The sequence below is a fragment of the Sebastes fasciatus genome, chromosome 2 (genome assembly GCF_043250625.1).
Source record: "Sebastes fasciatus isolate fSebFas1 chromosome 2, fSebFas1.pri, whole genome shotgun sequence".
Lineage (NCBI taxonomy): Eukaryota > Metazoa > Chordata > Actinopteri > Perciformes > Sebastidae > Sebastes > Sebastes fasciatus.
The window spans coordinates 33,293,294-33,319,935 of NC_133796.1; the positions used below are offsets into that span (position 1 = coordinate 33,293,294).

At 41.7% G+C, this 26,642-nt stretch overlaps 1 protein-coding gene across 1 annotated transcript; it reads left to right on the forward strand.

Annotated features, from left to right (window-relative positions):
- Positions 1-213: 213 nt before the first annotated feature.
- On the forward strand, positions 214-26,369 carry LOC141759034 (mothers against decapentaplegic homolog 6-like). Its single transcript, XM_074620926.1, has 4 exons — positions 214-1,577; positions 4,515-4,568; positions 4,996-5,073; positions 25,352-26,369. The coding sequence occupies exons 1-4, from the start codon at positions 887-889 to the stop codon at positions 26,023-26,025; spliced, it is 1,497 nt and encodes a 498-aa protein (XP_074477027.1). The 5' UTR covers positions 214-886; the 3' UTR covers positions 26,026-26,369.
- Positions 26,370-26,642: the final 273 nt, after the last annotated feature.

Below are 26,642 nucleotides of genomic sequence, written 5' to 3' on the forward strand. Positions count from 1 at the left end.
TTGTTGACACTTTTTTTTTTTCAACAACCTTTGCAGACTATGTTCACCCCATTCATGATTTTATTTTGAAAACCCCAGTCTGCAGCCTGGTTTAACTCTGCTGGGCTTGACTCTGGTGTGTGTGTGTGTGTGTGTGTGTGTGTGTGTGTGCAGGAGCGTGTGCCTGTGTGTGTTTGTGTGTGAAAGGGACTTGCAGGGGAGTGGAGGGAGAGTGAGAGGAGAGAGGAGAGTAACTCCAGTAACTCCAGCTCTCTTTAAAACCATTTCTCAGCTAGAAATCCGTCCCGGAGTTTGGCACCGGAGACCCCGACCATCTCCGCTCTGCACCGGGATTACTGGACACAGATCACCAGGATCTCAGTGTTGTGAGGATTTATCTCGGGGTGAAGGAAGAAGGATTTTACGGTTCAAGGGGTTCACGGAGCTCCAGGAGAAACTCTGGACAAACTTTCTGGATTAATGTTGCTGATGCTCTTTTAGTTGGTGTAAACTGCTCCTGCTCCTGGAGCTGGTCTAACTATGTTCTGTGGATTGTGTGCAGGATCTCCAGAGTGTCTGGGAGTGTTTGAGAGAGAGCTGCTGGCTAAAGTTGTGTCTTAATTGAGTTGTCGACAGACAGCAGCTCACACTGAGAGAGCAGCGGCTCCTTCTGCAGACCTTTAGTGATGTTTTCCGCAGCGCATGGTTGAATATCTTCCTCTAATGCTGCTGGAGAGACTCAACACGGTGACGGTGACCACCGGTGCTGCTGCCGTGCATGCTGTGCACAAACCCCCGGTGCTGCTGCTGCACGGAGAGTTTAGTAAATAAATCCATGTGGCATCTCCCGAGACCCGGACGGGACCGACAGGACACGGACACATCCAGAACTGTCTAGGTTTGTCGTATGTTCAAGTCGAGACGCTCAGGTCTCGTACGGCGACTCTGGAGAAGCCGTCTGGTCACCGAGAGCAGCGACGGCGGGCGGCTGCGGCGGGATGGAAGCAGCCGAGGAGGTGACGGAGGACGGAGGACCGGTCCGGGCGGCGGCAGACACTCAGGAGACAGACACAGACTCACCGGAGAGCTGCCGGAGAGGGAGGAAGAGGAGCAGCAGCCTGAGGAGGACCGGGGTGCCATGTGCGTCCCGGAGCACCGGGGCTCCCAGGAGGACGACAGTAGGACGGTGACGTGTTGTTGGTTTGGGGACCTGGACCTCAGACACAGGAGCTCTTACTGGGCCTCCAGGAAAGACGGAGCTTGTCTGCAGGAGGAGGAACTCGCCAGCACCGCTCACGCTTTCTTGAAGAGACTGAAGGAGAGGTCTCTGGACGCCCTGGTGCAGGCTGTGGAGAGCAGAGGAGGGATACCCAGCGACTGCGTCATGGTGCCCGGCTCGGAGCTGCGGCTCGGCTCCTCTACTCACCACCACCACATCATCATCTCTCCTCAGAGCCTCCTGGTGAAGCTGTTCCGCTGGAGAGACCTGCCGCTCTCTGCCCGCCTCAAGACGCTCAGCCACTGCCAGAGCTCCGGAGCAGAGGACGGAGACAAGGTGTGCTGCAACCCGTATCACTACAGCCTACTGTGTGGGCCAGGTAAGGACTGCAACAGTGATTCAATTTGACTTTAAACGTGCCATTGTTGGACTATAGAGTCTTGATTTGTAAAGATCAATAGATTATTGGTTTTATGCCCCCCCTTTATGCCACTGTCATTTAGAATAAACAGTGAGGATGATTTACTTGCAGGTTCAGATTGGATCTGTTGAATTAAACATATTAGGAGTTCAAAAGAAAAACTACATTATACAATCATGTACTCAAACACAAACAGCTCTAGGTGTAAGGAAAGAGGTACCTAAATGATGAACATATGACCTCATGCAGAGCATATAGACTCTATATAGTCTGCACTAGGAGTGTCAAGATTCTCCAAATCCACAATGATTCAATTTGACTTTAAACATGCAATTGTTGGACTATAGAGTCTTGATTCGTAAAGATCAACAGATTATTGGTTTTATGCCTCCTTTATGCCATTTACATGCTCACTACGCTTTTCAAATAATATTCGTCGATGCTGATTTTGATTTCGATGGTCGAAATCAGAAGCAAATTTCGATCTATTTACAGTTTAGGATGGAGATCATGACACCCCTAGTGTGCACAGTTACATTCAGATACATAGTCTATCATTAGCTACAGAAACAGGTGGATTCAATCATCTTCTATACTTGAAGAGGAAAGACTTTGTTTGTTATGTGATTTAGATGAGACTCAAGATGAAGTCCATTTATTGTGCATTATATGAGGATTTAAAGGGGCTGCAGTTTGTATTAAAATGTTGTTCTTGATGGATTATTATAGGAAACTCCAGCTGTTTTTTAGGATGAAAACCTTGGCTTGAGGAGACCTTTCACCCTCAGAAAAGACCATTACAGATAATCAGATTTTTGAGTAACAGTAGGAGATATAGCATTGTGTCCTGTTAACACCACATTAACCATCATCATCTTCCTGGTAGTCCAAACCTCGCAGAGAATTAAGTAAATTGCGTAAAAGTGTAATGCCTCATGGGTCTGATACCCATGCACAACGGCAATATCTGCACTATCTGTTTATATCATGTTTATTTTTGTTTATAACTTATTTTGTATATTGTATATTGGTAGAAATTCAATTTTTTAAATTCTTATTTTATTCTAACGTTTATTATCTATTCTTTTTTTATTATACTGTTTAACTTGCATCAACAAAACCAAAGCAAATTCCTAGCGTATACCTCTTACACCTGGCAATAAACACGATTCGGATTCGGATGTAATTAGATTTAATGCAGCATAAATATTGACGTCCCAGCATGAAATTAATGAGAATTTCCGATCAGTCTCAGTGGTTGTTTGCCTGCAGCCTGCATCTGAAGAAGAAACGTTGTCATTGTTGATTAAAGTGTCACGAGAACAAGAAACCATTAAGTCTTCTTGTCTCGATGAAGCCATTTTCATATTCAAGCACAAAATGTGAAACACTGAAACCCAAGAGATAATAAATATCACGTGTTTTTCTGCCAGTTTCCTAACATTGTCATAACTCTGCAGCTTTTCATTTTTGTTCAACCATTACTTTGATTTCCTCTCCACATTCCAAACACATTACACATTTATTTAAATTTGCGCAAAAACTTCTTTGCTGCTTCCCACATCATCCCATTGAAGGTCGCTCTCAAGTTGCACTTAGGCTCTTTTTTCTCTGACAAGGAGGTCCTCCTCTTGTTATTTAGGTGAAGGAGTGCCGATAATATACAGTTTGCATAGTGCTGGCGCCAGACTGACTCGCTGGGTATCTGACTGACTGAGGACTCCGGCAATTACTGGCTCTGCTCTTAAAGGGGCCGCAGCCACAAAGCCCTGTAGCCCTGTCCACTTTGGACTGGAGGGACTCTCCCAGCAGCAGCAGCAGAAACAGCAGCAGCAGCAGCAGCACTGCTTTATAGTTTCACACTGAAGTCATCCTGGGAGTCTGTGTGAAAATGGAAAAATATCTTAACTGAAAACGTTGTAAGAAAAACAGAGGATGAAACTTTGAGAATCAAATACAGTTCTCTTAAAAAAACTCTCCCTCTTACTTGCAGGTTCAGGTTGGATCTGTTGAATTATACATATTAGGAGTTCAAAAGAAAAACTACATTATACAATCATGTACTCAGCGCAAACAGCTCTAGGTATAAGGAACGATGTTCTGTTGATGCAAGGTACCTACATGATGAACATATTACCTCATGCAGAGCATAGTCTGCACTAGGAGTGTCACGATTCTCTAATTCCACAATGATTCATTTGACTTTAAACATGCCATTGTTGAACTATAGAGTCTTGATTCATAAAAAATCAACAGATTATTGGTTTTATGCCCCTTTTATGCCACTGTCATTTACATGCTTACTACGCTTTTCAAATAATAATCGTCGATCCTGCTTTTGAAAGCAAATTTCGATCAATTTACAGTTTAGACTGGAGATCATGACACCCCTAGTGTGCACAGTTACATTCAGATACATAGTCTATCATTAGCTATAGAAACAGGTGGGTTCAATCATCTATCTGAAGAGGAAATAGTTTGTTGGTTATGTGATTTAGATGAGACTGAAGATGAAGTCCATTTATTGTGCATTATATGAGGATTTAAAGGGGCTGCAGTTTGTATTAAAATGTTGTTCTTGATGGATTATTAAAGGAAACTCCAGCTGTTTTTTAGGATTAAAACCTTTTTTGTGGCAGATTTTATTTGTAGAGTTTGGAACAGAAGACAGAGTTAATTGTTTGCAATATGTAAGAAAATAATACCACAATAGATATTAAACTGTAAGCATTTCACATAATCTATCATACAGTGACTTGAAGCTTTGCATTGTTTCATGCAGCAGCTAATACTTTGTGAGGCATGCTTATTTCACTAGTTTTCTTTCTCAGCTGATAATTTAGCGATAAGACCATACAGCCTTTAACTTAACCTTAACTCTTGTTGTATTTCCAGAATCGCCTCCTCCTCCGTACTCTCTGTCCCGTTCAGATGAACACAAGCCACTGGGTGAGTTTGGACAAATGGCGACCACATCGCAAACCAGTAAATGACACAGAGGCTGTCGTCACCATCATATTTTTAGATTGGAAACACAGATTATCTTTGAAAAGCTGCTTGAAATGACACAGTTGAGTTTTACCTGTGCTCATCTTCATCGTTGTGTGAGAGACTGTATTTATTAAGGCTGCAAAAAATGCTTATTTTCATTAATCATTCTTTAAAATGTCATGAAATTCAAAGGGGTACAAAGTGAGCTTCAAATAATTTTTTTCCCTACCAATAATCTAAAATCCCAAAATATTTATAATTATATAAAACGTAGAAAAGAAACAGCAACTCCTCACATTTAAGAAGCTGTAACCAGAGAATGTTTGTCATTTTTGCTTGATAAATGACTTAAACTGTATGTTTGTGCTTTTTCTACCTTCACCAGACTCAACTCTGTCTTACACTGAAACTGTGCAACCCCTCCCCTCCAGTCCTCCTCACATTACGCCAAGAGACTACACAGGTGAGGAACTTTCTGCACAACTACATGATGTTTTGTTTCAGCGGGTATGATGTTGATCTGTATTCCTGAAGAAGAAGAAGTGGGACTTTCCCCACAAATAAGTTTGGAAGCACAAATGGAAAAAACCTTTGGAGTTGCACGAGTGCACGTACAGACGCACACACTCGTGCATGCAAACACACGTAGCATGCATCCTCTCTGGACGTTTACATAAAAGGGTAAATTACATTTACTGGTGTTATTATGTTGTGCTTTCCTTCCTATTTTCAAAGGCTGTTAAGACAAGCTAAAAAGTGGGCTGCATAAAGCTCCTATTGTCAGAGAGGCATGGGGGGCTCGGTGGTGGTCTGGGGTCTCTCACTATCTAGATGCCACAGCAGTGTAGCCTTTCTGTCTCTCTTTCCCCGTCTCTCTGCTTTCTCCCCAGCAAAATATTTCACTGGGATGAAGCTGCAATAAGATCCCCGTGCATACTCCCAATCCCCTTTGCCTCTGGAACCACCCATCCCCCTCTTTCCCTCTTTCTTCCCTCAAATCCCTCCATTCCTCTTGGCAATTGAGCAGTGGAAAGAGGCTGGCATTTTGGGGGCGGGGGAGCCGAGCAGCTCTGATGAGGCGGAGGTGTAGAGTTTTGTGTGCGTGTATATGTGGAAAGTGGAGGAGGTGGGTGGGGGGGCCGAGGGCTGCGTTTGGACAGGAAACAGCCCCCTCTAGATGATGAAACTGGAGCTTTATTTGTTTACGTGCTGGGGTCGGGTGGAGAGGTCCTTGTAGCGTTAGAAGAAACCCACAAACCCACTCGATCAAGCCTCCCTGGGCTCACTTGTGGACGGCGTTGAAAGGTGAATGGGCACCTATGAAGTCTGGGTAGTGTAGTCGCTGCATCACCGGCCTGTCTGAAGAATCAGCTGCCCCCCACTGAGACTTTCTTCAGTTTGTTTGTGTCCAGAACACTTGTTGTAAAAAGTTGATGTAATTTATTGAGTTGTGTATGTTTCGGGGCAGGGCCATAGCCAGCATTTTAGAATTACTGAGGTCCTGAGGATTACACTTTCTGGGCATTTTATTTCCCAACATGAAGGTCTAATTGCTGTTTTAAAGCCTCCTCCACACTGTCAGAAATACAATTCTGGGGCATAAATGCTGAAACCTAATTTATTTTTAGCCTGAAAGTCAGATTTAGTGATCCAATTCATTCTGAAAAGTCAGCTTTTTAAAAACCAACATGGCTCAGTTCAAAATTTTGTTTCAAAACAAAACTCATCTCTCCTCTGACATCAGATGATTTACTACCACTACACTTCATATTGATGTTTGTTCAAACAGAGAGACTGAAGTCTCATCTGTCACTGGATTTAAATAATGCCTCTGACTGCAGTAAATGCAGAAAAATAAAAAATGTCTCCAGGTCCTAACATCTGTCATTAAAGCAATGTATAAAAATAAGACCTGTCTTCTGATTAATCTAAAAATCTGACTTTTTCAAGTACAATCACCTTTAGGGGGGATTCACTTCCTTTATTGACTGCTAAACATGCTTAACATTTCAAATAACTTCACCTAAAAGCTAAAACAGTGCTGCTTTATGATACCTAAAGAAATAATACAATACATTTGAGAATGTAGCCCCCCCTAAAAAAATAATTTTTCACCTTTTACTGACATTTTATAGACCAAACAACTAATTGATTAGTGGAGAAAATAATTGACGGATTAATCGACAATGAAAATAATCATTAGTTGCAACTAATGATTATTCTTATTGTTGATTAATCTGTCAATAATTTTCTTGATTAATCAATTAGTTGATTGATCTATAAAATGTCAGAAAATGGTGAAAAATGTTGATCAGTGTTTCCCAAAGCCCAAAATGACGTCCTCAAATGTCTTGTTTTGTTTACAACTCAAAGATATTCAGTTTACTGTCATAGAGGAGTAAAGAAACCCGAAAATATTCACATTTAAGAAGCTGGAATCAGAGAATTTAGACTTTTTTTCTTAAAAGAATACTCAAACCGGTTAATTGATTATCAAAATAAATTAAGATTAATTTAATAACTGACAACTAATCGATCAATCGTTACAGCTCTATTTGAGTTCAAACAAATCGGCCTAATTTCTAAAGTACTTTTAAGTTGATTTACACTGAAAAAAGTGTCGTTATTGGAAGTTATGTTTAAAAAACATCCAAAGTCTGTTCAGTCAAGGTCACCAGTCAAACAAGAGTCAAGTTTTAGGATGTGATTTTAAGGCTCGTATTGTCTGCCTGGTGAAATGAGTGGAAATAGATCTGTTTTATTAAAAGATGTGTCTTGTTTGGGTGATTCTGTGTGTGTGTGTGTGTGTGTGTGTGTGTGTGTGTGTGTGTGTGTGTGGTCTCTGATCCCCTGCCCCCCCTCACCAGAACACTGGAGCCGAGAACTGGAGCTCAGAGTAGGAACGAGACTAAACAGACGTAGCCAAGAAATCTGCATGTAGCTTTTGTCTTTAACAGGTTATAAGACTCCTGTTTTGAGTAACAGCTTGTAGAATAGCAGGAAATAAGCTGAACATGAAGCTTGTATCAAAGCATTGTCTGTAGCTTGATGTTGGTTAGATCTTTTTAAGAGTGTGAATGAGTCTTTATTGTGCAGGTGATCCTCTGGCGTATCATCTAAAGCCTCTGATGTTTTCTTTAGAACAAATGCAAGCATTGAACATGTTGCTCTGCCACTTTAGCATCTTTGTTTTATTCCTTTTAAAGCGGCAATGTTTTCTAGCTTTAAGGGGGAAAAAAGGCTGCAGCAGGGTGTGGTCCATACATACCTTTGCCCTGGCCTCTTTTATCATTCGATCAGTTAGCGTTTCCGTTAAACCGCAGCAAACAGCAATGCTTTGAAAAGGGAAATGTCTACTAGAAGTTTAATACAGGCTTATATCTAAATGGACCGTCCCTCTGTGACTCCAACAAAACATGTCATTCAGCTGCTTATTGTCAGTGTGTGTGTGTGTGTGTGTGTGTGTGTGTGTGTGTGTGTGTGTGTGTGTGACAGGAGGGAGAAAGGGAGGAATTTCTGTCTGACTCAGTGATAAGATCGTCTCAGAGAACTCTCATAGGGGTTCTTCAGGAGACAAACACACGCACACATATAGACACATATTCAACCAATCACGTGATTAACTAGAAGGGAGGCAAAGTTCTGCTTTTTTACCTTCATAATTGATATTAAAGTTACATGTCTGCTGTATTTAACAAAGCTTGTGATGTGATCTTCATTATTTGGACTATCTGCACTATTCTCTACTGACCCATCTTTCTGGATAGAATTCTCCTCCTGTGATGATACACAAGTTACGTGTTATTTGTGCCATTCGCATTTTCACATTTTCGTGTCGACCACCGTAGCTCTCCTACACGCTTGGCACATGGGAGATGTTTCATTTAGTTGCAGTCTGCAACCTCACCGCTAGATGTCGCCAGATCCCACACACTGGAACTTTAAAGTTAACACAAAAAGTCTCCAGAATTAGTTAGACTCAGCTGTACTTAGAGATTGTAGCTAACATAAAATGTTACCATATAGCATTGCTCCATTTTGAAAAGCAATATGTTAACTGCTCCTAACAAATGCTACTGCAGCTGTGGTGACGACTGAAAATGTTGTCCGCGGGAAAGATGCGTTACTTACCGGACAAAACAAAACAACATGAATTCCCTTCCAAACGGAAATCAGCCAACATGAACACAACGTGAAACCAGTTGGTAACCTCCGGGTCTGAGAAGTGAAGACAATGCTGAAGTGCCTTAAACTTGCATCCTTTCTAATAGCCAGCAGGGGGCGACTCCTCTGGTTGCAAAATGAAGTCTGATTGTATTTAGTAAATTATGGTCCCATTTAAAGTCAAATAGACCATAAAGCAGGGTATGCTTTAGGGCGTGGCTAACTTGTGATTGACATGTTGCTACCACGGCGTTGTCCGGTCTGGGAGTTGTCCTTATTTTCTTCTTACAACTTCAACCCTTTCACAGTGTGTTTTCAGTTCATGAACGTTTATTATAACCTTTTGGTCACCTGAAAATGTCCTATTCAGGGTTCGGTTGTACTTAGCTCCACCCTCTCGTGTCACTTCTGGTTGCAAAAACCAAGATGGCGATGGCCAAAATGCAGAACTCGAGGCTTCAAAACGACAGTCCACAAACCAATGGGTGATGTCACGGTGACTAAGTCCACTTCTTATATACAGCCTTTGCGTGAGACTGAATGATTTAAGTGAAACAAAAGGGCAAGTTAAGCTACCATTTTAAGGGAGTGAGAGTCTAGAAGGACAATACCCAAAGTGTTAGCGATGTCCTTGTCAGCTTTTACATCATATGACATCATTGTGCTTGTCGACCGTCCGTCCACCTTGTTGTCGTTAGACTCTGGCTTTTGAACATGTGGAAACAAGTAAAGCAATGATACTTAGTGGACATTAGTGTGGCCTGGATGCACTGAAGTAAGACAAGAAGACTGCTCCCTCTCTGCCCCCAGTAATCATATTTTGGTGGCTTGTTTGCTTAAGCAGAGCAAGGTATCAGCCAAACATCCTGTCTCAAAGCCCTGTCTGCACTCGCTGCAGCATTAACCCCATGAATCGGCCCTTTGACTGATGGGGCACGGCCCAGGAATGTTGGGAAATTGGGAAGGTGAGGGGGAGTAAGGGTCTCGGAGTGAAAGAGGTGGGAGGGGGGATAAGGGGGTCTGACTCTGGAGAGTGACATCTGATACATGTTTGAACATATTGCCGTTAATACTTAAGAAACACGGAGCTGAGCCGACATTCTTGGAAGCTTGGGAGACAGTTTTAAGAGTGCGACTGCACCGTGCTGTTTTAGTGAGTTCAGCTCAGAAAGTGCGAAGCTTTCCAGGTCAGTCCAGGTTGACACAGTTGGACACGGTTTTGTAAATCATCCACTGAGGCTCTCATGTAAAGATTTGACTCACAGAAGCATGAATATTAAATGAGATACCCTTTGTAGAATTCATTTCAATACTGTGTCAAAGTCTTGAGATGTAAAAATAGTGTAAACAGCCACATTGTGCTGCGTGCAATGCAGTGAGAATCTAGACGGGTCCTCTCAGTGACCTGAACCTCCAGCCTGTTTGCTGGCACGCGTACAACACTTGCTCTTATGCCTGACTGAGACACATTAGACTATGGAATTCAACATCAAGTGCTGGCCCATTAACCATTTGCCATTTCCTCAAATATTTTCCATCACGGCTCTTTTTCACTATATGCAGCCGAGGACGCAGCGCACAACTCACTCAGAGCTCTTTTATGTCAGTTATGTCAGTCCTTTATTTGGTTTTTGAATTTTTCACATTTTAGACTGTCAGAATGTTAACACCGTTATTAAAACCCCGTCTCCTAGAAATTCTGTTTATATACAACTAATGTGCAACAGCAAATGACGAGGAAATACTACTGAATGTAACTGTGCTATGTTTACTGACAACGTATTTCATTTGTTTTCCCTCAAAATATCAGATCTTGAAATACAATATCCATTCATAGCAGTGCTGCAACGGTTCAACAAGCAATGCATGTAATGCGGTTTTTGGGTCATGGTTTCGGTTTTGGTTCGGTTTGTTTGGTTCGGTTTGTTTTGCACATTATGGAGAAGAAAAACATGACCATTTCCAATGTGTTTGAACTCCAAAATGTACAAACAGATTGATTGATAGTAATGAATGATATTTCTATATTATATGAAGCCATAACACAGATTTATATATGAAATAAGGCAGACTATTTAAAGGTCAAGTAGGCCTATGTTCAGATAATTTTCTCTTCTATGTCTCTGGCACCTCATCAAATAATTAGCAGTCCTGTAATTAACAGTGGTGCAACGGTTCAATAAGCCCACGGTTCGGTTTGTACAGTCATTGAAAGTTTTTTTTTTTTTACGGTTTGGTTTTGCATCCCTAATTCAAAGTGACTACCACATTATTAAACATTTTATGGCCACACTCAGGCATTGCCAACACTTATTAAGGAAAGACTGTGGTCTGGCTTAATGCAAAAAAAGTCTGCAGTGATTTAAATCACCAAACACAACATGATTATCGACATTTCACCAAAGCCACGCTCTTTCCTTGACCTGAACCAAAGTGCTTTTGTTGCTTTAACCCAACCACGGACTGGACTCGGGATGCAAAGCCCGGTTTGGTGTCAATGTCCTGCTCTTTGTACGTCCATCACCTTCCTGTGACTCCAGTAGTAAATAAATGTAACTGGGGAAACAATTTTGTGATATATAAACATCATTTCTAGGAGACAGAGTTTGTTATTATCTGAAAAAGTCACAGCAACAGTAGAGCTAGTTTAGATTAGATTTTCCAAAATGACAAACAAACTATATTGCCTTAAGCTTAGTGTTTTTTGTTTTAACCAGGAAATGATTAGATAGACTAATGGTGTTCCGTACACTTTTCGCCCTTCAGCGCATGCCAGGGAGCTCTCCTCTGTTGTTAAGAGCCAGACAAGCATGTTTGAGTACTCATTCTCTGGGGGAATATCTATTAGACTACACTTTGATTGATGTCTTTTGGACCAATAGTTTATTGAGAAACGTGAGGCAAAGTTACACCTCCGGCTGTGTTTGAAAGATCATTAAGCTTAACGGTGTTCCGTACAGAGCGCATAACACGATTTCAACGATTATTAAAGAAAATTTGAAATGTCAAAATATTCGATTGATGTAATAAACGTTAACTTTATTGACCTTTTATGAAATATCACTGCTGTAACATCAATATTCTGCGCAGGATTATGTGCAAACAGCGTCTGTGTTGACAGAGCTGCTGTTGCAGTGCCAAGCAGTCAGTGCACGCCATTGATGTTAAAAATGCCCATTTCAAAGCATTTATTCAACAAAGAGTAATATATTTAACAATTTGTGATAGCATTATAATCATTTCATACAGACTACAGTACTGTGAGAAGCATAAATTAAGGGGAAATGTACATTTTCGCTGCTCTATTCATCTCCCCTCTCAAGTCTCTTACTTGGTCGGGAATGAAAGAGGAGGAACTGAAGATGATTCACATACATTTTATGCACGACCTGGAAGTATTTATTCAGCGATCAGCCAAAAAAGGTCATCTGTGCGGAACATTGTTAGTGTACGGTAATATTGTTAGTTAATCAACAAATGTTATCAACTAAAACGAAAGAAATGAGGAGAAAGACAGTAGGAATGTTTGAAGGTAATTGGGAAGGGTAGAAATATTCATGTTCTTCAATCAGCGTATTTGCAGGAAGTGCAGCATGTTTATTTCTTTAGTATTCAAGGAATTATAAATGATGTGGGAAGTTGAACTTAAACAAGGTTGAATAGACTAACTACTACTACATTTCATAAAACTACTTTGCATCTCTGATGCCAGAACATGTCTGTCATCTTTTGCACACAAAAAAACGCAGAAACGTCACTTCCCTCACTTTATTTCCCTGCATCATAAGACTGATCAGTGCCTTCCATAGCTCAGCTTAAACCTGACTTCGCTGTTTGACAACACATTTAGAAGAAATGAGAATCCAGTCCCCCGTCCTTCTCGCCTGTATTTAATCATCACATGTAGAAATAAGCTGTAAACTCGGAGCTGATGGCGCCGCGTCACCTCCAAGGCTTTAATGCTGAAAAGTCTGTCAGCGAAGATTCATACAAATGTCGTTGCGTGGATACACAGAAACAGTCAACATGCATACCTTTAAACTACTTGAGGGTGTCTGAAGTTGAGCAGGAAAAGATATCTGATAACATTGCGGTTCGTCCAACACGGAACTAAAAGAAAGAAACAAATGTATTTATTTCCTTTCCTTATTTATTTTTAGGGATATCCGCGTCTGATGTTGGTTCTTCGTAGTTTCTGTCTTGGTAGACGCAACACTGCTTTATGTATCTGTGTTAACACTAGAAGCAAACTTTTATATTTTTTACAATTGTATTGTGAGTGACACTGAATCAACAGACCTTGACCTGATTTAGGAAGTGTTACACATCAGAAACAATCCTGATTGGCTTATATTCACAAATCATGAAAATGTTTTTATAAGCTTTGCTCTCTTCCTTTTCTGTCCCCTCGGCTTTTCCCTCTTGTGTTTTAGCCCACTTTTTCTTAGTGTTAATTCTGCTTCTGCCCTCGCAGCCTCTACTGTTTGTTGTACACACATTTTTGCTCTCTTTCTCTCTATTTTTCTAACTCTTATTCTCGCCCCCTCTCTTCCAGTCCATGTTGTCAGGCCATCACAATTTAAAATAAGGTTTAAATTACAGGACTGGCTGTGGCTTTCCGTTGTTCCCTCAGAGTTTTTGCCAACCCGCAATTTGGCTTTTAATGGAATCCTGCCATGCTGCTGAACCTAAAGATTCTTTGCAGATGTCGGCAGGCTCTCTGACTCTGTGAAATGTAGGAAACTGTCGCCTGTGCTGTGAGCTCTGAATACAACGCTGAGTTGAGACTGAAGCAACATTTTCAGGCGTTTTCAGGTGACGTAGCTGCTTGTTGTTAGTGAGAACAATTGTGTGTGTGTTTGTGCTGAGCATTCACCCATGATATTGGAAACTACGCTGACAAACACACAAAGTAGCCTACTGTATTTAAGCTTCACTATCCGACTTTGATGAGGAGTGTTAGGCTATATACAGGGTTCAATGTTTTTCAATGTGAGAAATCTACTTGCTCAAAGTCAATTTTAACATACCCCTATACAAATAGTTTTATTTATTACTAGTGGTTATCAAATACCAAAAAAGACTAAAGTTAATTGTCATGTTTAATGTTTATTTAAGTAAATGAATCTGGAGTTTCGCCCACATCCTCTTACGCCACCCAACTAAACTCCTGTTTCCAGGATAATTGAAATGCTTGCTTGACATTCAGCTCATAAACTTTGTCTATATCCGCCGCCTTTTTCTCGCGAGTGCCCGATCGGAACTGCACATGCAACACGTTCTCATCCCAACTCGTCACATACTGCCGCTTTGTCCCACCCCTTGGCGTCATATTATTTTTGGCATCAAAACCACTTAGTTAGGTTTTGAAAAAAAAAACTGCATGGTTGGGCTTAAAACTACGTTTGTAAAGTGAACACGTCGACGGCCGTGACTAAGCCTCTGTATTTGACGCCCAGAGAATGAGAATAGGCTGGCACATGTGCAATAAAGCGAGATGGCTCACTCCTTAGGTATTATTATTATTATATATATATATATATATATATATATATATATATATATATATTATTATTATCAGCTCCGGAAAAAAATTCTAAATTAATTCTTTTTTTTTTACCGCTTGTCTGATTGCGCAAGCGAGTTACTAGATTTAATAGCCCGACGCGGTATTTTACTAGAGCCAGGCAAGGGGGCCATCCTTATTGTGTATTTACACACACACACACACACACACACACACACACACACACAGACACACTGTTCTTTCACACACAGCTTTCAGTAACCATTGATCGTTGTTGTCTGTCTTAAAAACTGCCAACTCGTGTGTGTGCATCTGGCTGTTCTCATACACCGTTCGTAGCTATACCTACAAAAAAAGTAATGCACTGTATTCGTCTATATCCCACAAAATCAATTTCTACGTAATCCACGGAATTATGAGCCAGGCAGGAAGTAAGAATAAAAAAACGCCGCATAGAGGAGATCGGGGTGGGTGGGTAGGTCAAAGAAACACCAGACTTTCACCCAGGAGACCGGCGTTCCTGTGTTAAACCAGAAGTCAGCATTTATTTATTTGTCACGTAATTTACGTACATACGTTACGCCACTTCTGGAATTATTTTAACCCAAACCACAATCTTATCCTAACCTAACTCACATTCGTAGGAAAACCCCAACAAAAATAAGGAATAACTTTTCATAAGAAATCATACGCACCATTGTATGAGGATACGTTTGTGTGCATCATGGATTACGGCCATGTTTGATACCTTTCAGTGAAGTTGTATTCTTTTAATTTAATCTCTTACAGAGATGTTAAATGCTACTTCTTTTTCTCTAAATTTGTCTGAGAAAATGGGAATCTAAAGTATATAATGTACAGTAGGTCTCCCATATTAGGTTGAACAAAAAGATGGTAGAAGATAGATTGTGTAAATTCCTTATGAACAAAACAACAATCGTCATCATCAAGGTCTTTAAACACAAAAGATCTGTTCAAAGTGTTAGAATGTGTGAGTAGTGCAAACACGCTTTCTTCAATAAGAATACATAATTTCATGGGTGAAGCTGCATTAATCAATAGTTCATGAGAACAATTGATCAAACCACTATGTGTCATGTGGGTTGCTAGTAGCGAACCCAGAGATCATCAGACACTGCAGTTCCTCCCAGCTCTACAGCGTCCGTCAGCTCATTGTCTCACTTTTACTGATCTCATCTTTACTTTTGGGGTTCACTCTCAGCTTTCTCAGAGCATCATTTCCAGGTAGCCAGGTAGCTGCTTTCTGCAAAAAAAGCTCTGATAAACCAACTGGACGCTACCCGCAATAATTGACAGACAGACAAAGTTAGCACCAGCTAGTGAACACAGTGGAGCAGTTAGCAGCTAAAGAGGAGGATAATTCCCTCAAGAGTAGCTGAAAACAGCTAAAAGGAGAGTAAATATTGGATTTAAATTCATCAGATGGACAGAAACATGACTACAAATCAATGTTAATGTAGCTCTGTATATGCAAAGCCCCCAGAAAGAGCGCTGGGCTATGAAATATTCTGAGTGGCCAAATGGTGGAATTACAACTTCCGTGTCCATCACGTGGTGCCATTGGGCCCAAAAAGGCTTTTTCCCATAGACTTACATTGCCAAAGCCATTTTTTGCTTCATGCGCCACTGAGTAACTTTCATAGGAATGAACGGGAGCCTGCCTCAAAGGCTGTATCCAGTTCTCGTTAAACATCCATGGTATATGCTGGTTGCATGTTTTTGCTGCTGTTTTTTTTACTAAACCCAACCAAGTAGTTTTGTTGTGTTTTGTTTACAATGTCAACCACATGTTTAGAACTGTTTAGAACTGTTTCAAACTGTTTAGAACTGCGGCCGTAATCCGGGAAAAAATACATTTCCCTTGAAGCGTAATTGAGAATGCAGTTAAGTTGTATGGGAACGTAATTTCGTAGGAGACAGGGTTGGCTGGATGGGTTGTGGTGCTTCACTCCCAATCTAAAGCAGATCTGATATATGGGAATGTATAGAGATTGTGCATTGTATTGTCAGTCCACAATCCCGTTTTTCTATATCACTGGAGTTTCAGATAATTCTCCCAAATTCCTTCTTCATAGTGGAACAAATGGATCTATTCCACCAATAAATGTGTGTAATTATGTTGTGAGGAGTGAAGGCCATATAGTGGGACCACGTGAGGCTCAATGAGAGACTTGTCAACTTGACCCCAGTGACTGGCTGAGCGGGGGGAGGAAGTGTCGAGGAAGAGGGCCTGTCCAGGAATGTGTTGGGAGGGGAGGCCTGTCAACTGCACAGCTCTGCTTCTCTGCGTCTGCTTTTGTGTCTGTATTCAGATTGAACATCATCAAGGCCAGTTATTCTTAAAGCTAAAATATACCATTTACCTTCATGAAGTGCCTTAGTGAGGCCGGATTTATGTCTCTGTCGCAGTGTCATGATACCTATATAGGTGTTTGTAAAGTCGCGTTTCCACAGCATGGTACGGCTCTGCTTGACTCGACTCACTTTTGGTACATTGTTCGTCAGTTGTCCGACATTGTGTATGCCGTAGATTTGCAAGCTGACATTTTTTGGTTGAGTGAATTCAAAATTGCGGTTGCTATTGACGGTAGCTTGGCTGTTTATGTCCCGCGTTGCGCTAGTGACGATTCTCTCTGACCAATCAGTGGTCTGCAGTGTTTTAACTCCACCTTCCGATATCGGCTCAGCTCGCTTGGAACCTCGACCGAGGTGGTACCAAAAATGGAGTGGTTCTGTTGGTACCAGCCACAACTTTTGCAAATGGAAATGCAAAAATAACTGTTCCAATGTGTTACTGAACTAACCTGGACTGCTTGGTGGAAACGTGCCATAAGTAACTCTTTTATTGGGGCTACACCAGCTATACAGACGTCACATGAGCTGTGATTGAGCTGCTGTGTTTGTTGATTGTGAAGACAACATGGAGCAGTTGTTCTCCTTATCAAAAACGGTCAACAGATTAGCTCATGCTCATTTAGCAAAGCCATTTCCAGTGCAAACTTTGAAGTGATTGTTTTCACCGCTGTGTATGAATGATCGTGATTACATCAGGAATAGCAGGAATGCACAGCAATCGATCAAACAATCTCCTTTTTAACACTGGTTCAACAGCAGCGAAGAGATGGAGCCTGTGCAGAACAATAAATCACTACATGCTGTAGCTGCTGTGACGTCTCAATGTACTGTAGAAGTATAATTTAGGATTCAGTCCCGGCTTCCTCCTGCTAAGCTGGTTACGTTGCACTAATAAAATGTTGCACTGAAACTAAACTTGCTTCATTCTTTTTGTCCACCATCAGAAATCAAAAGAAGTAGGGCACCAAGTGTACAGTACATTTTTTAGTTGCCTTGTGGTGAAGTAGCTCGCTGTCACATGGGATAATAACATGAGCGATCCTTGCGGTGTGTGAGTCAAAGTTCTTCTCTTACTGCTTATTTAAAGTGGATCTTTATTGTGGATAAGGAACATATTACAGTGCTACTTTATGTGTTGTGTTAATCTAGCATTTACCTGCAGAAAAGTCTCTAGTGGCAAGGATGTTGTGCAAAGAGATGAAACCAGACTGCTTCAGGGAGAGCTGAACAACAGCCAAACATCAGCGACGTAAACGTGTGCACGTTCTACAAGAGGAGGTTGAGTGACTGGATGTAAACTGATACGTCACTTTGCAGAAACTTGTACAGTATTTAATACAGTTTTCTTCATTCTGAGTTTATTGAAATTGAACCAAGAACAATAGGTCTACAGTTACCTGGCTGGATTCATTTCTCGCTTTCCCCGTTTGCTTCTAGTGTTTGAGATATTTTAAGTAGCCAGTCCAAAGATCATACTTGTGTATACTAACACATATGAACCTGGCAATGTTAAGTCTGAACAAAAGCACATGTTGGATTGGAACATAGCCACATTTCTTCTATGATTTATGTAAGGGATAATGTACAGCGAGATGGTTATTGTTGTGAAAGAATCCCCTTCAGGGCGATGCTGTCTCTCATCGCCCTGAAAGGGTTCTTTCACAACAATGACCCGCTAGCCGTACGTTATCCTGCTTATTACACGGATACTTACTTAAGAACTCAATATTTTGACACAAAAACAGTCGCTAAACAGTCCGACATCAGGGCTGCGTCCATAGCAACGGTCTGTTATACATAGCAACGGTCAGCTATACAGAAATTACAGACCGCAGAACGCCGTATTCAACACAGCCGTGTCTTAAAGTGGCAATAGACACCTTTTTTTGCATTAACTTATTAAGAAATGTTGATTGCACACTGTAATGACTATAGAATAATGACACCATCAGCGTTTAGATTGCTTCCCTATAAACCTTGCTTTCTCTACGCAAACAAAGAGTACAGAGGCAAAGAGACGAAACTCTGGTGCCGCCATTTTGGACAGAAAACGCTTATTATATTTATAATATTTTATTGCTCAACACAGGCAATTTCAGTAGAATATGACAATAGAATAGAAATGAAATTACTTTTGTACGGCACGTTTTACTGGCGTTCGGTAGTCGCTTTCAGTCCTAAATGGTGGAAGCATCGCTTTGCTGCAATGGAACAAACAATTGACTTTCACTTCTTGGCAATATATGTTCTTTGACGCAAATCTTTCTTAAAATTTTCACTTGACAAGAGAGGAACAAATGTCAACAATGGTGCATAATCAACTCAGTGAATAATCTATACTTCATATGACCTGAAACCACCTTTTATTTCCGAAGTGTCAGCCTTCATTATACGTTTTACAAGCATCAGAGTTAGGAGAATTTTTTTCCACCATAATCATGAAACTGAAGTGAAAACAAGTTGGATATCCAGTGTTTTCATGTCCACAATGACAATACAAACTTTGGCGGATGATATAAGACATGACAGCGGCGTTTGTCCAGGAGGCAATGATGTATGCAAAACCTGAGACATTCCTTGGCTTAAGTTGTCTGGGCACTTTGAAGTAGCAGCAGAGATGCAGGAAACTGGTCACTTTCTCTCTTCCTCTTGGAGGAGCTTTCCAAACTACCTCCAAACACGTCTTCCTACGAATACTGGAACACACAGTTACTTTCCTGTGGCCTGGTTGACCTGCAGGTTCAAGGAATGTGGTCTTCTGTTTGTATGAAATAATGGATTGGTGTTGGTTGGAGAATTGTATTTCTGGTGCAGAAGCAGAGAAAGATGTGTAGTTGTTGCACGCTGCAGCAGGCTGCATCACAAGATCCACTTTACAATGGAAAGAGAAGGAGAAGGAAAGTGTGTGTGTGTGTGCAAGAATGTGTGTGTTTGTGAGCGAGCGCCCCGTTGTGTTGGACTGTAAAGCCCGTGTCTGGCGATAACGCAGCCCTCTGATGGCAGAGATAGTCGAGACGCCAGTTTAAATGTGGCTTGCTGGATTGAAGTTGCCCTGTAATGATAGTTGTCTCAAACAACACAGAACCTACCATTTTGTATCCAGGGAGGGGTGTTTTCTTCTCTTTTTTACCCCTTTATTTTATTTTATTTCTACTTTTTTAGAGCTTTGGGAGGAAATTTGAGGAAGTTGAATCAAAACAAAGCATCTTAGAGGCGGCCGACAATGGTCAGTAGCTGAATTCAATCCTCCCCTCTGTCCCCCCTACACACTGCCTCCCTCTCCACAACCCACCCACTTCTTTCAGCACAGTGGAAGAGTCTAATAACTGGAGGGGAATCTAATCCTTGGCACTGGATGAAAGACGGGGGTCTCCCTCCCTCCCTCTCTTTCTCACAGTCTCTTTCTCTCTCTTCATTTTTTCCGTGGATGCTGGTTATGCTTGGCAGGTTCTCTCTCTCTCTCTTTCCCTCTCATTTTCCCGCTCCCTCTTTCACCCAGTCTCTCGTTTTTTTTTACTCCTATACTTCCCCCCTTTTTTTCTTCCCAACTTTCTTCCTCTCTGTGCAGGTTCAGGTTAGCAGGAGTCTGCTCAGACTGGAGGGAGAGAGGAGAAGCGAGGGAGTTTAAAGGAATAGTTTGACATTTTGGGAAACTTTTTCAGTTTTCTAGCTGACAATTAGATGAGAGGATCGATCTAACTGACACGTTGTGTCTCGTTAGTTTAATGCGTACCAAAACCGTGATGTAAAAGTGACAAGTTAAGAATGTGATGTTAGGTTTAGTGACGTCCTGGAGTATGTTTACATGCACATTGATATTCCACTATTATTCAGAATATGACAATATTCCAAATTTGATACGGGTCATGTAAACAACAGTTTCCGTTTGGATATTCTGAATTAGGCCTTATTCCGAATAGAGCATTTTCCGATTACGACGTTATGCTGATATTATTCTGGTTTTAGGAGCATTCTTTAGACATGTATACAGCACATTCGAATTATGTGTCTCAAATGGGGTTTTTCAGCAGTTTGCGACACACGGCCTCTTGCCTGTTTACAGCCAGCTCTGTGTGTTGTACACGAGCCAACTAGCCGACAGTTTGCGGAGATGCATGCCCAAAAGAAAAGCCCACATTTCTGGTTTGAAGGAGAAACACACTTACTTTTAAACATGATGAAAGACTTGGATATAGGTTAATCGGAGTATGCACGGCTGCATGTGAACAGGAATATTAGTGGAATATTCATTTTCATTAGCCAGGTAAACAGCTTAGTAGGAATATTGTCTTTTCCAGAATAAGGGCAAAAAATGGAAAATGTTGTGCATATAATCATAGTCATTGATTGATCGTCAGTCAACCAGTGGAGAGACAACAGGAAGTCACTGCTCCTGGCCAATAAATAACCCCCCCATAAAACCACAAATTACTGTTTCTTCACTTTGGTTTTAGTACAAATTAAACAAATGAGATACAACAGCTTTAGAACAGAGCTTTAGAAGTGGTGCTAGGCAGATTTTGTTACCTTTAGGCTTCAACACTAATACGGTTTTGTTTTAAAACGCATAACTTTTGCCACGTTTATGCCTAGCGTCCAACTACTCTGGCGTTTTCGAGCCCCTAAAACGGAGACGTTTGAAAACGCTGCTGACCCCGTTTTAGTTTTAAAACTCCGGGGGTGCGTTTTAGTCTGGACGGGCAGAAACGGAGACCTTTAAAAATGATGACGCAGACTCCCACGTTCGCTTCTTGATTGGGTCTTATCAGTTATGACGTGTTCTTCCCTGATACGTCACGCCCCGTCACGTTAACCTTTTCCAGAAGAAAACAAACAACATCAGCCTGTACGTGAATGGTCATATGACATGCGTTATCAGGAGTGGTAGTGTGGACGGAGATTTATTCTTAAACGGCCCTAAAACGCTTATCTGAACGGAGATCATTTTCATTTTGTAACAAAAACGTATTAGTTTGGCTGTAGCTTTAGACAGAACAAGGCTGGCTGTTTCACCCCGTTTCCAGTCTTTATGCTAAACTAAGCTAAGCTAACCATCTGCTTCCTTCGGCTACGTGCACCATAAAGCATAAGTGTGGTATTAATCGTCTCATCTAAGTCTCAGCAAGAAACCAAATAAGGGTATTTCCCAAAACTATTATTTTAATATCTTTCTCAAGAGGAGGAAAAGAAAGAGGAAAGATGAGTGTTGCTGTCATTGTTTGAAGTCCAGGTTCGGCAGTCCGTTGGGGGCTGCCAGGAAACTGCCTGTCTGACCTCTGAACTCTGATTGCCACTGTTTGTTATCAGTCCAAAAAACAAAACTATATTTAACATTTAACTTGTGGCTTATTGTGATTTAATTACAGCAAGTCAATTGTTTTATGGTCCACCTATCTTCCCACCTTTGTTCAGTCCTGGGCTAAAAAACAACAGTGTGAAGTGTACCGGGGCGTTTCTGTGAGATTGGCACTAAGAGACAGTGATTTTGAAATGAAATAACAAAGGCTACTTATCTAATTGGTAAACAGAGCTGTTAAATGGTGGTTGGCGTAAATGCTTGCAGGACGCTGTAATTGCTGCCAGCCCTCACATACAGATGCAGGCACGCACATTCACACAGTCACACACGGTTTTTCAACTTCCCCCTCTCGAACATAAACACACTGATAACCTCCAGTCTGAACCCGTCTTTTAAAATTCCATTGAAGAAGTTCGGTTGCCCACCCGCTCCTTCCTCCTCCTCCTCCCTCCCTCCACATTCTCACATTATACCTTAAGTTGGATGATGTCCAGGCCGAGTATGATGACACTAAGGACTGTGCCAGAAACATTAAACATGACATGCTGTACCACTCGCGCTGTCAAACACTGGTGCAAATCATGATTGAGTGGTTTTGACTTCATAACATATCAGACACTCTTCAGAAGTCTGTGGTGCCGTTCTGCTCTCATTCATATTTACCAGTTTACATGACTTTTAGACTTTTTCTTTATCCCTCAAAGCTCCCAGAGGATTTATATGGACAGTTTCACATGGCAGAAAACTAAAATAAAGTAAGTGGACAGTGATACTTGTAACCCAGTCACTGAAATCAAACTCTGCACAAATGCAAAACAATAACTACAAAAATTATAGGTAAATAAACAAATATACAAATGAGCCAACAAGTACACTCTGGTAAATATAATAACTAGGGCTTAATAGCAAATTAATCACACAGTTTTTATCTGCTCAAAATGTACCTTCAAGGGAGATTTGTCAATTATTTAATACTCTTATCAACATGGGAGTGGGCAATTATGCTTTCTTTATGGAAATTTATGTATATATTTATTATTGGAAATCAATTACCAACACAAAACAAAGACAAATATTGTCCAGAAACCCTCACAGGTACTGCATTAAGCATAAAATAATATGCATAAATCATAACATGGTAAACTGCAGCCCAACAGGCAACAACAGCTGTCAGTGTGTCAGTGTGCTGACTTGACTATGACTTGCCCCAAACTGCATGTGATTATCATAAAGTGGGCATGTCTGTAAAGGGGAGACTCGTGGGTACCCATAGAACCCATTTTCATTCACATATCTTGAGGTCAGAGGAAGTTTGGAGCTTTATTTACCTCCTTCGTGACAAGCTAGTATGACATGGTTGGTACCAATGGATTCCTCAAGTCTTCTAGTTTCATATGATGCCAGTGTCTTCATTCTAGCTTTAAAACTGAGTTGTGTTAATGTGTTAAAGAAAGTAGTGGCGTTAAAACGCCCTACTGAATAGTAATTGAAAAGTATGATTTTTTTGGCAAGGCAAGTTTATTTGTATAGCACCTTTCAACAACAAGGACATTCAAAGTGCTTTACATAAGACATTAAGACCAGATATAAAAGCAACACAAGACAATATAAAAACACATATACTGTAAATTGGATTTAAAAGGATTTAAAACAGATTAAACAGGAGTTCTGGGAGTTTCTTCCAGATATGTGGTGCATAAAAACCGAATAGGTTTCTCTAGGTTTCATTAGAAACTTAAAAGCCAGGATTTAATACCATACTATCTGCAGCAGCATTCATTATATGGTGGAAATTAAAGTGTACTATGTCTAAAAACCCCTAAAAAGTCCCAGTTTGTTTTATGTCTTCTTTGGGGAATTAATTTGATCGCAAGCTCGTAAAGTCTCCCTGTGTTTCCCCAGACATGTTTGTGTTGCCTTATTACAGGGAAGAGCATGGCTTGTAAAAGTGTGTATGTGTGTGTGTGTGTGTGTGTGTGTGTGTGTGTGTGTGTGTGTGTGTGTGTGTTTGTGTTTGTGAGTGTGTGTGAGAGAGTCAGAAAGAGATAGAGTGAGAGAAAGAGAGAGATCCTGCGAGCTGAGCAGCCTGCTCTCTTATTGGAGAGCTGTAAAAACTCCAGACCGCAGGAGTTGCCAGCCTGGAATTCACTAATGACACACGTGGGCCTCAGATGAGAAGTGCAATTTTGTGTGTGTGTGTGTGTGTGTGTGTGTGTGTGTGTGTGTGTGTGTGTGTGTGTGTGTGTGTGTGTGTGTGTGTGTGTGTGTGTGTGTGTTATAGTCATACTGTTTGGATCAGAAGGCCCAATTTGTGTGTGTACATGTGCATGTGTGAGGCCCTATCTCATCATCTAGTGTGTGTGTGTGTGTGTGTATTTGCGTACAAACACTCCTCCTCCTCCTCCTCCTCCTCCTCCTCCTCCTCCTCCTCCTCCTCCTCCTCTCAGCTCCCCGTACTACCACCTCCTCTTCTACCCCCTCCCCTGAAACCAAAATGGCCGCTGTGCAAACATAACACACCTAGCCTAATCTCGGTCCCGGTTTCACCCAAAAGCAGCTTGTTAATGGGAGAAGGGCCACGGCCATCCCGGCCCCTGGTGGATGAAGAGGGGGTGCTGGCGGGAATATGAAAGGAATGGGGCCACAGGCACATGGGTCTTTAAATCCTCTGTGTCAATAGAGTCTCTGGAGCAAAATAATGGCATCACTCTGTGTGGGAGTTAATGTGAGCTGATAGCATGAAGGCTGGGGGGTCAAGGGTTCACGTGCTTGCGCAAGGTTGACAGAGAGCTGAATGCTTTCCACCCCCCCCCCCGCTCCCCAATCCCCTCTCTGTTGCTCCTCTTTAACTCGGGACCTGAAGGAGTGTTATGGAGGGAGAGGATGAGGGATGTCAGAGGAGGAAGTGGGCTGGTCACTTTTAGCCACCTTTTCAAAAAACATTCAGATGAGTGACAAATGAAAGGAAAACATAGTGAATGCAGATGCTTAAGGGGTCACTGAGTGGTTTGATCCGTATGGAAATCTTGTGAACTGTAAACTGCAGGGCAATCATCAGGTCAGAAAAACATGGCAGGAGCTATAGGTGACAGTAATCTGCACAAAAAGACTTTTATTTTACATTCCTGATTTATGGCCGACACATATAATCATGTCTACTGTATGTATCCATTTTATTTGTTTCATAAGGATAAGCATTGCAACAGATGTTAAAACATGTTATGGTTTTGAGGTTTGAATGTGTTTTATCTCAATATGATCGATATTAAGAAGGTTAGATCACGTTCTGGGCGGATGAACACTCGTCTTTGTGCATGCACTCTTCGTCACCAACACAAATATTAATTCTTCCACTTCTCTTCTTCTTCCCCTCAGACACTGGTACCTCCATCGGCTCCTCGACTTCCAGCAGACATCGCTCTCACTGGTGCAGCGTTGCCTACTGGGAGCAGCGCACGCGCGTGGGGCGCCTTTATCCGGCCTACGAGCCCTCGCTCAACATCTTCTATGACCTACCTCAGGGCACGGGCCTCTGCCTGGGCCAGCTCCACGCCAACGCCTACCACAGCCGTCGAGATGACCCGGGCAGCCACGGCACGTCAGGTCTTCACGGACACCACGGCCATGGAAGTGGCGTGAGCAGCAGCAGCAGCAGCAGCAGCAGCAGCAGCAGCAGCAGCAGCAGCGGCGTGCAACAGATACGCAGTAAAATCGGCCACGGCATCGTGCTGAGCCGGGAGCCGGACGGAGTGTGGGTGTACAACCGCAGCCAGCACCCGGTGTTTGTCCACTCGCCCACTCTGGACCCACCCAGGGCTCGAGGGCTGAGCGTGAAGAGGGTGATGCCGGGCTTCTCCCTCAAGGTGTTTGACTATGAGCGCTCCAGCTGGATGGCGGAGCACGGCGTGAAGCCTGAGTGCCAGGAGGGGCCCTGGGACCCCCACAGTGTTCGCATCAGTTTCGCTAAAGGATGGGGCCCCTGCTACTCCAGACAGTTCATCACCTCCTGCCCCTGCTGGCTGGAGGTGCTACTCAACAACCACAGATAGCACACAGACTCACATGAGCTCTCCTCGCCCAGTATCCGAATTGTAATCTACCTAGATTTAATATAAAATTTATATATTATATAAAATATATTATACATGTAAATACTTGAGTCATTTTTACAATGCAATTATTTATGTATAGTGTAATGTGTATATGGACAAAATAAAAAAGGAACAAGAATATGCACTTTTGATTCTATATATGCATTACGGTTTCTCTGTGTCATTTTGCAAATATAAACTGTAAAAATAAGACAAACCTGGTTTATGTTCTCATGATTTAGCTATTCCATCAAAACGTATGCCATACACACATTGTCAATAAAGTATTTGTATTAAATGAAGATTTCTGTGGTGGTTTCAAGTGCTTTTAGCTGAGCTATAGATTAGTTGCTACTCTGACTCGTCAGTGACGTACAAACACTTTGCCTGTTTTCTTCCAGAACAAACAAACATATTCTTCTAGGCGCTCTGTTCAGTGTTTACAGGAATGGTTCGAGGTGCTGGTTTACCTTTGGACGGACCCAGGCTAGCTGTTTCCCCCTGCTCCCAGTATTTATGCTAAGACAGATATGAGAATGGTACTGATTTTAGAAAATTAGCATATTTAGCAACTT

What these genes read in the sequence shown, in the direction of transcription:
- LOC141759034 (XM_074620926.1), top strand. Translation starts at nt 887, where the DNA reads ATGTTCAAGTCGAGACGCTCAGGTCTCGTACGGCGACTCTGGAGAAGC. An exon ending in AGATGAACACAAGCCACTGG is followed by an intron (nt 4,569 to 4,995) that starts GTGAGTTTGGAC and finishes TACCTTCACCAG; the next exon opens with ACTCAACTCTGTCTTACACT. An exon ending in TACGCCAAGAGACTACACAG is followed by an intron (nt 5,074 to 25,351) that starts GTGAGGAACTTT and finishes TCTTCCCCTCAG; the next exon opens with ACACTGGTACCTCCATCGGC.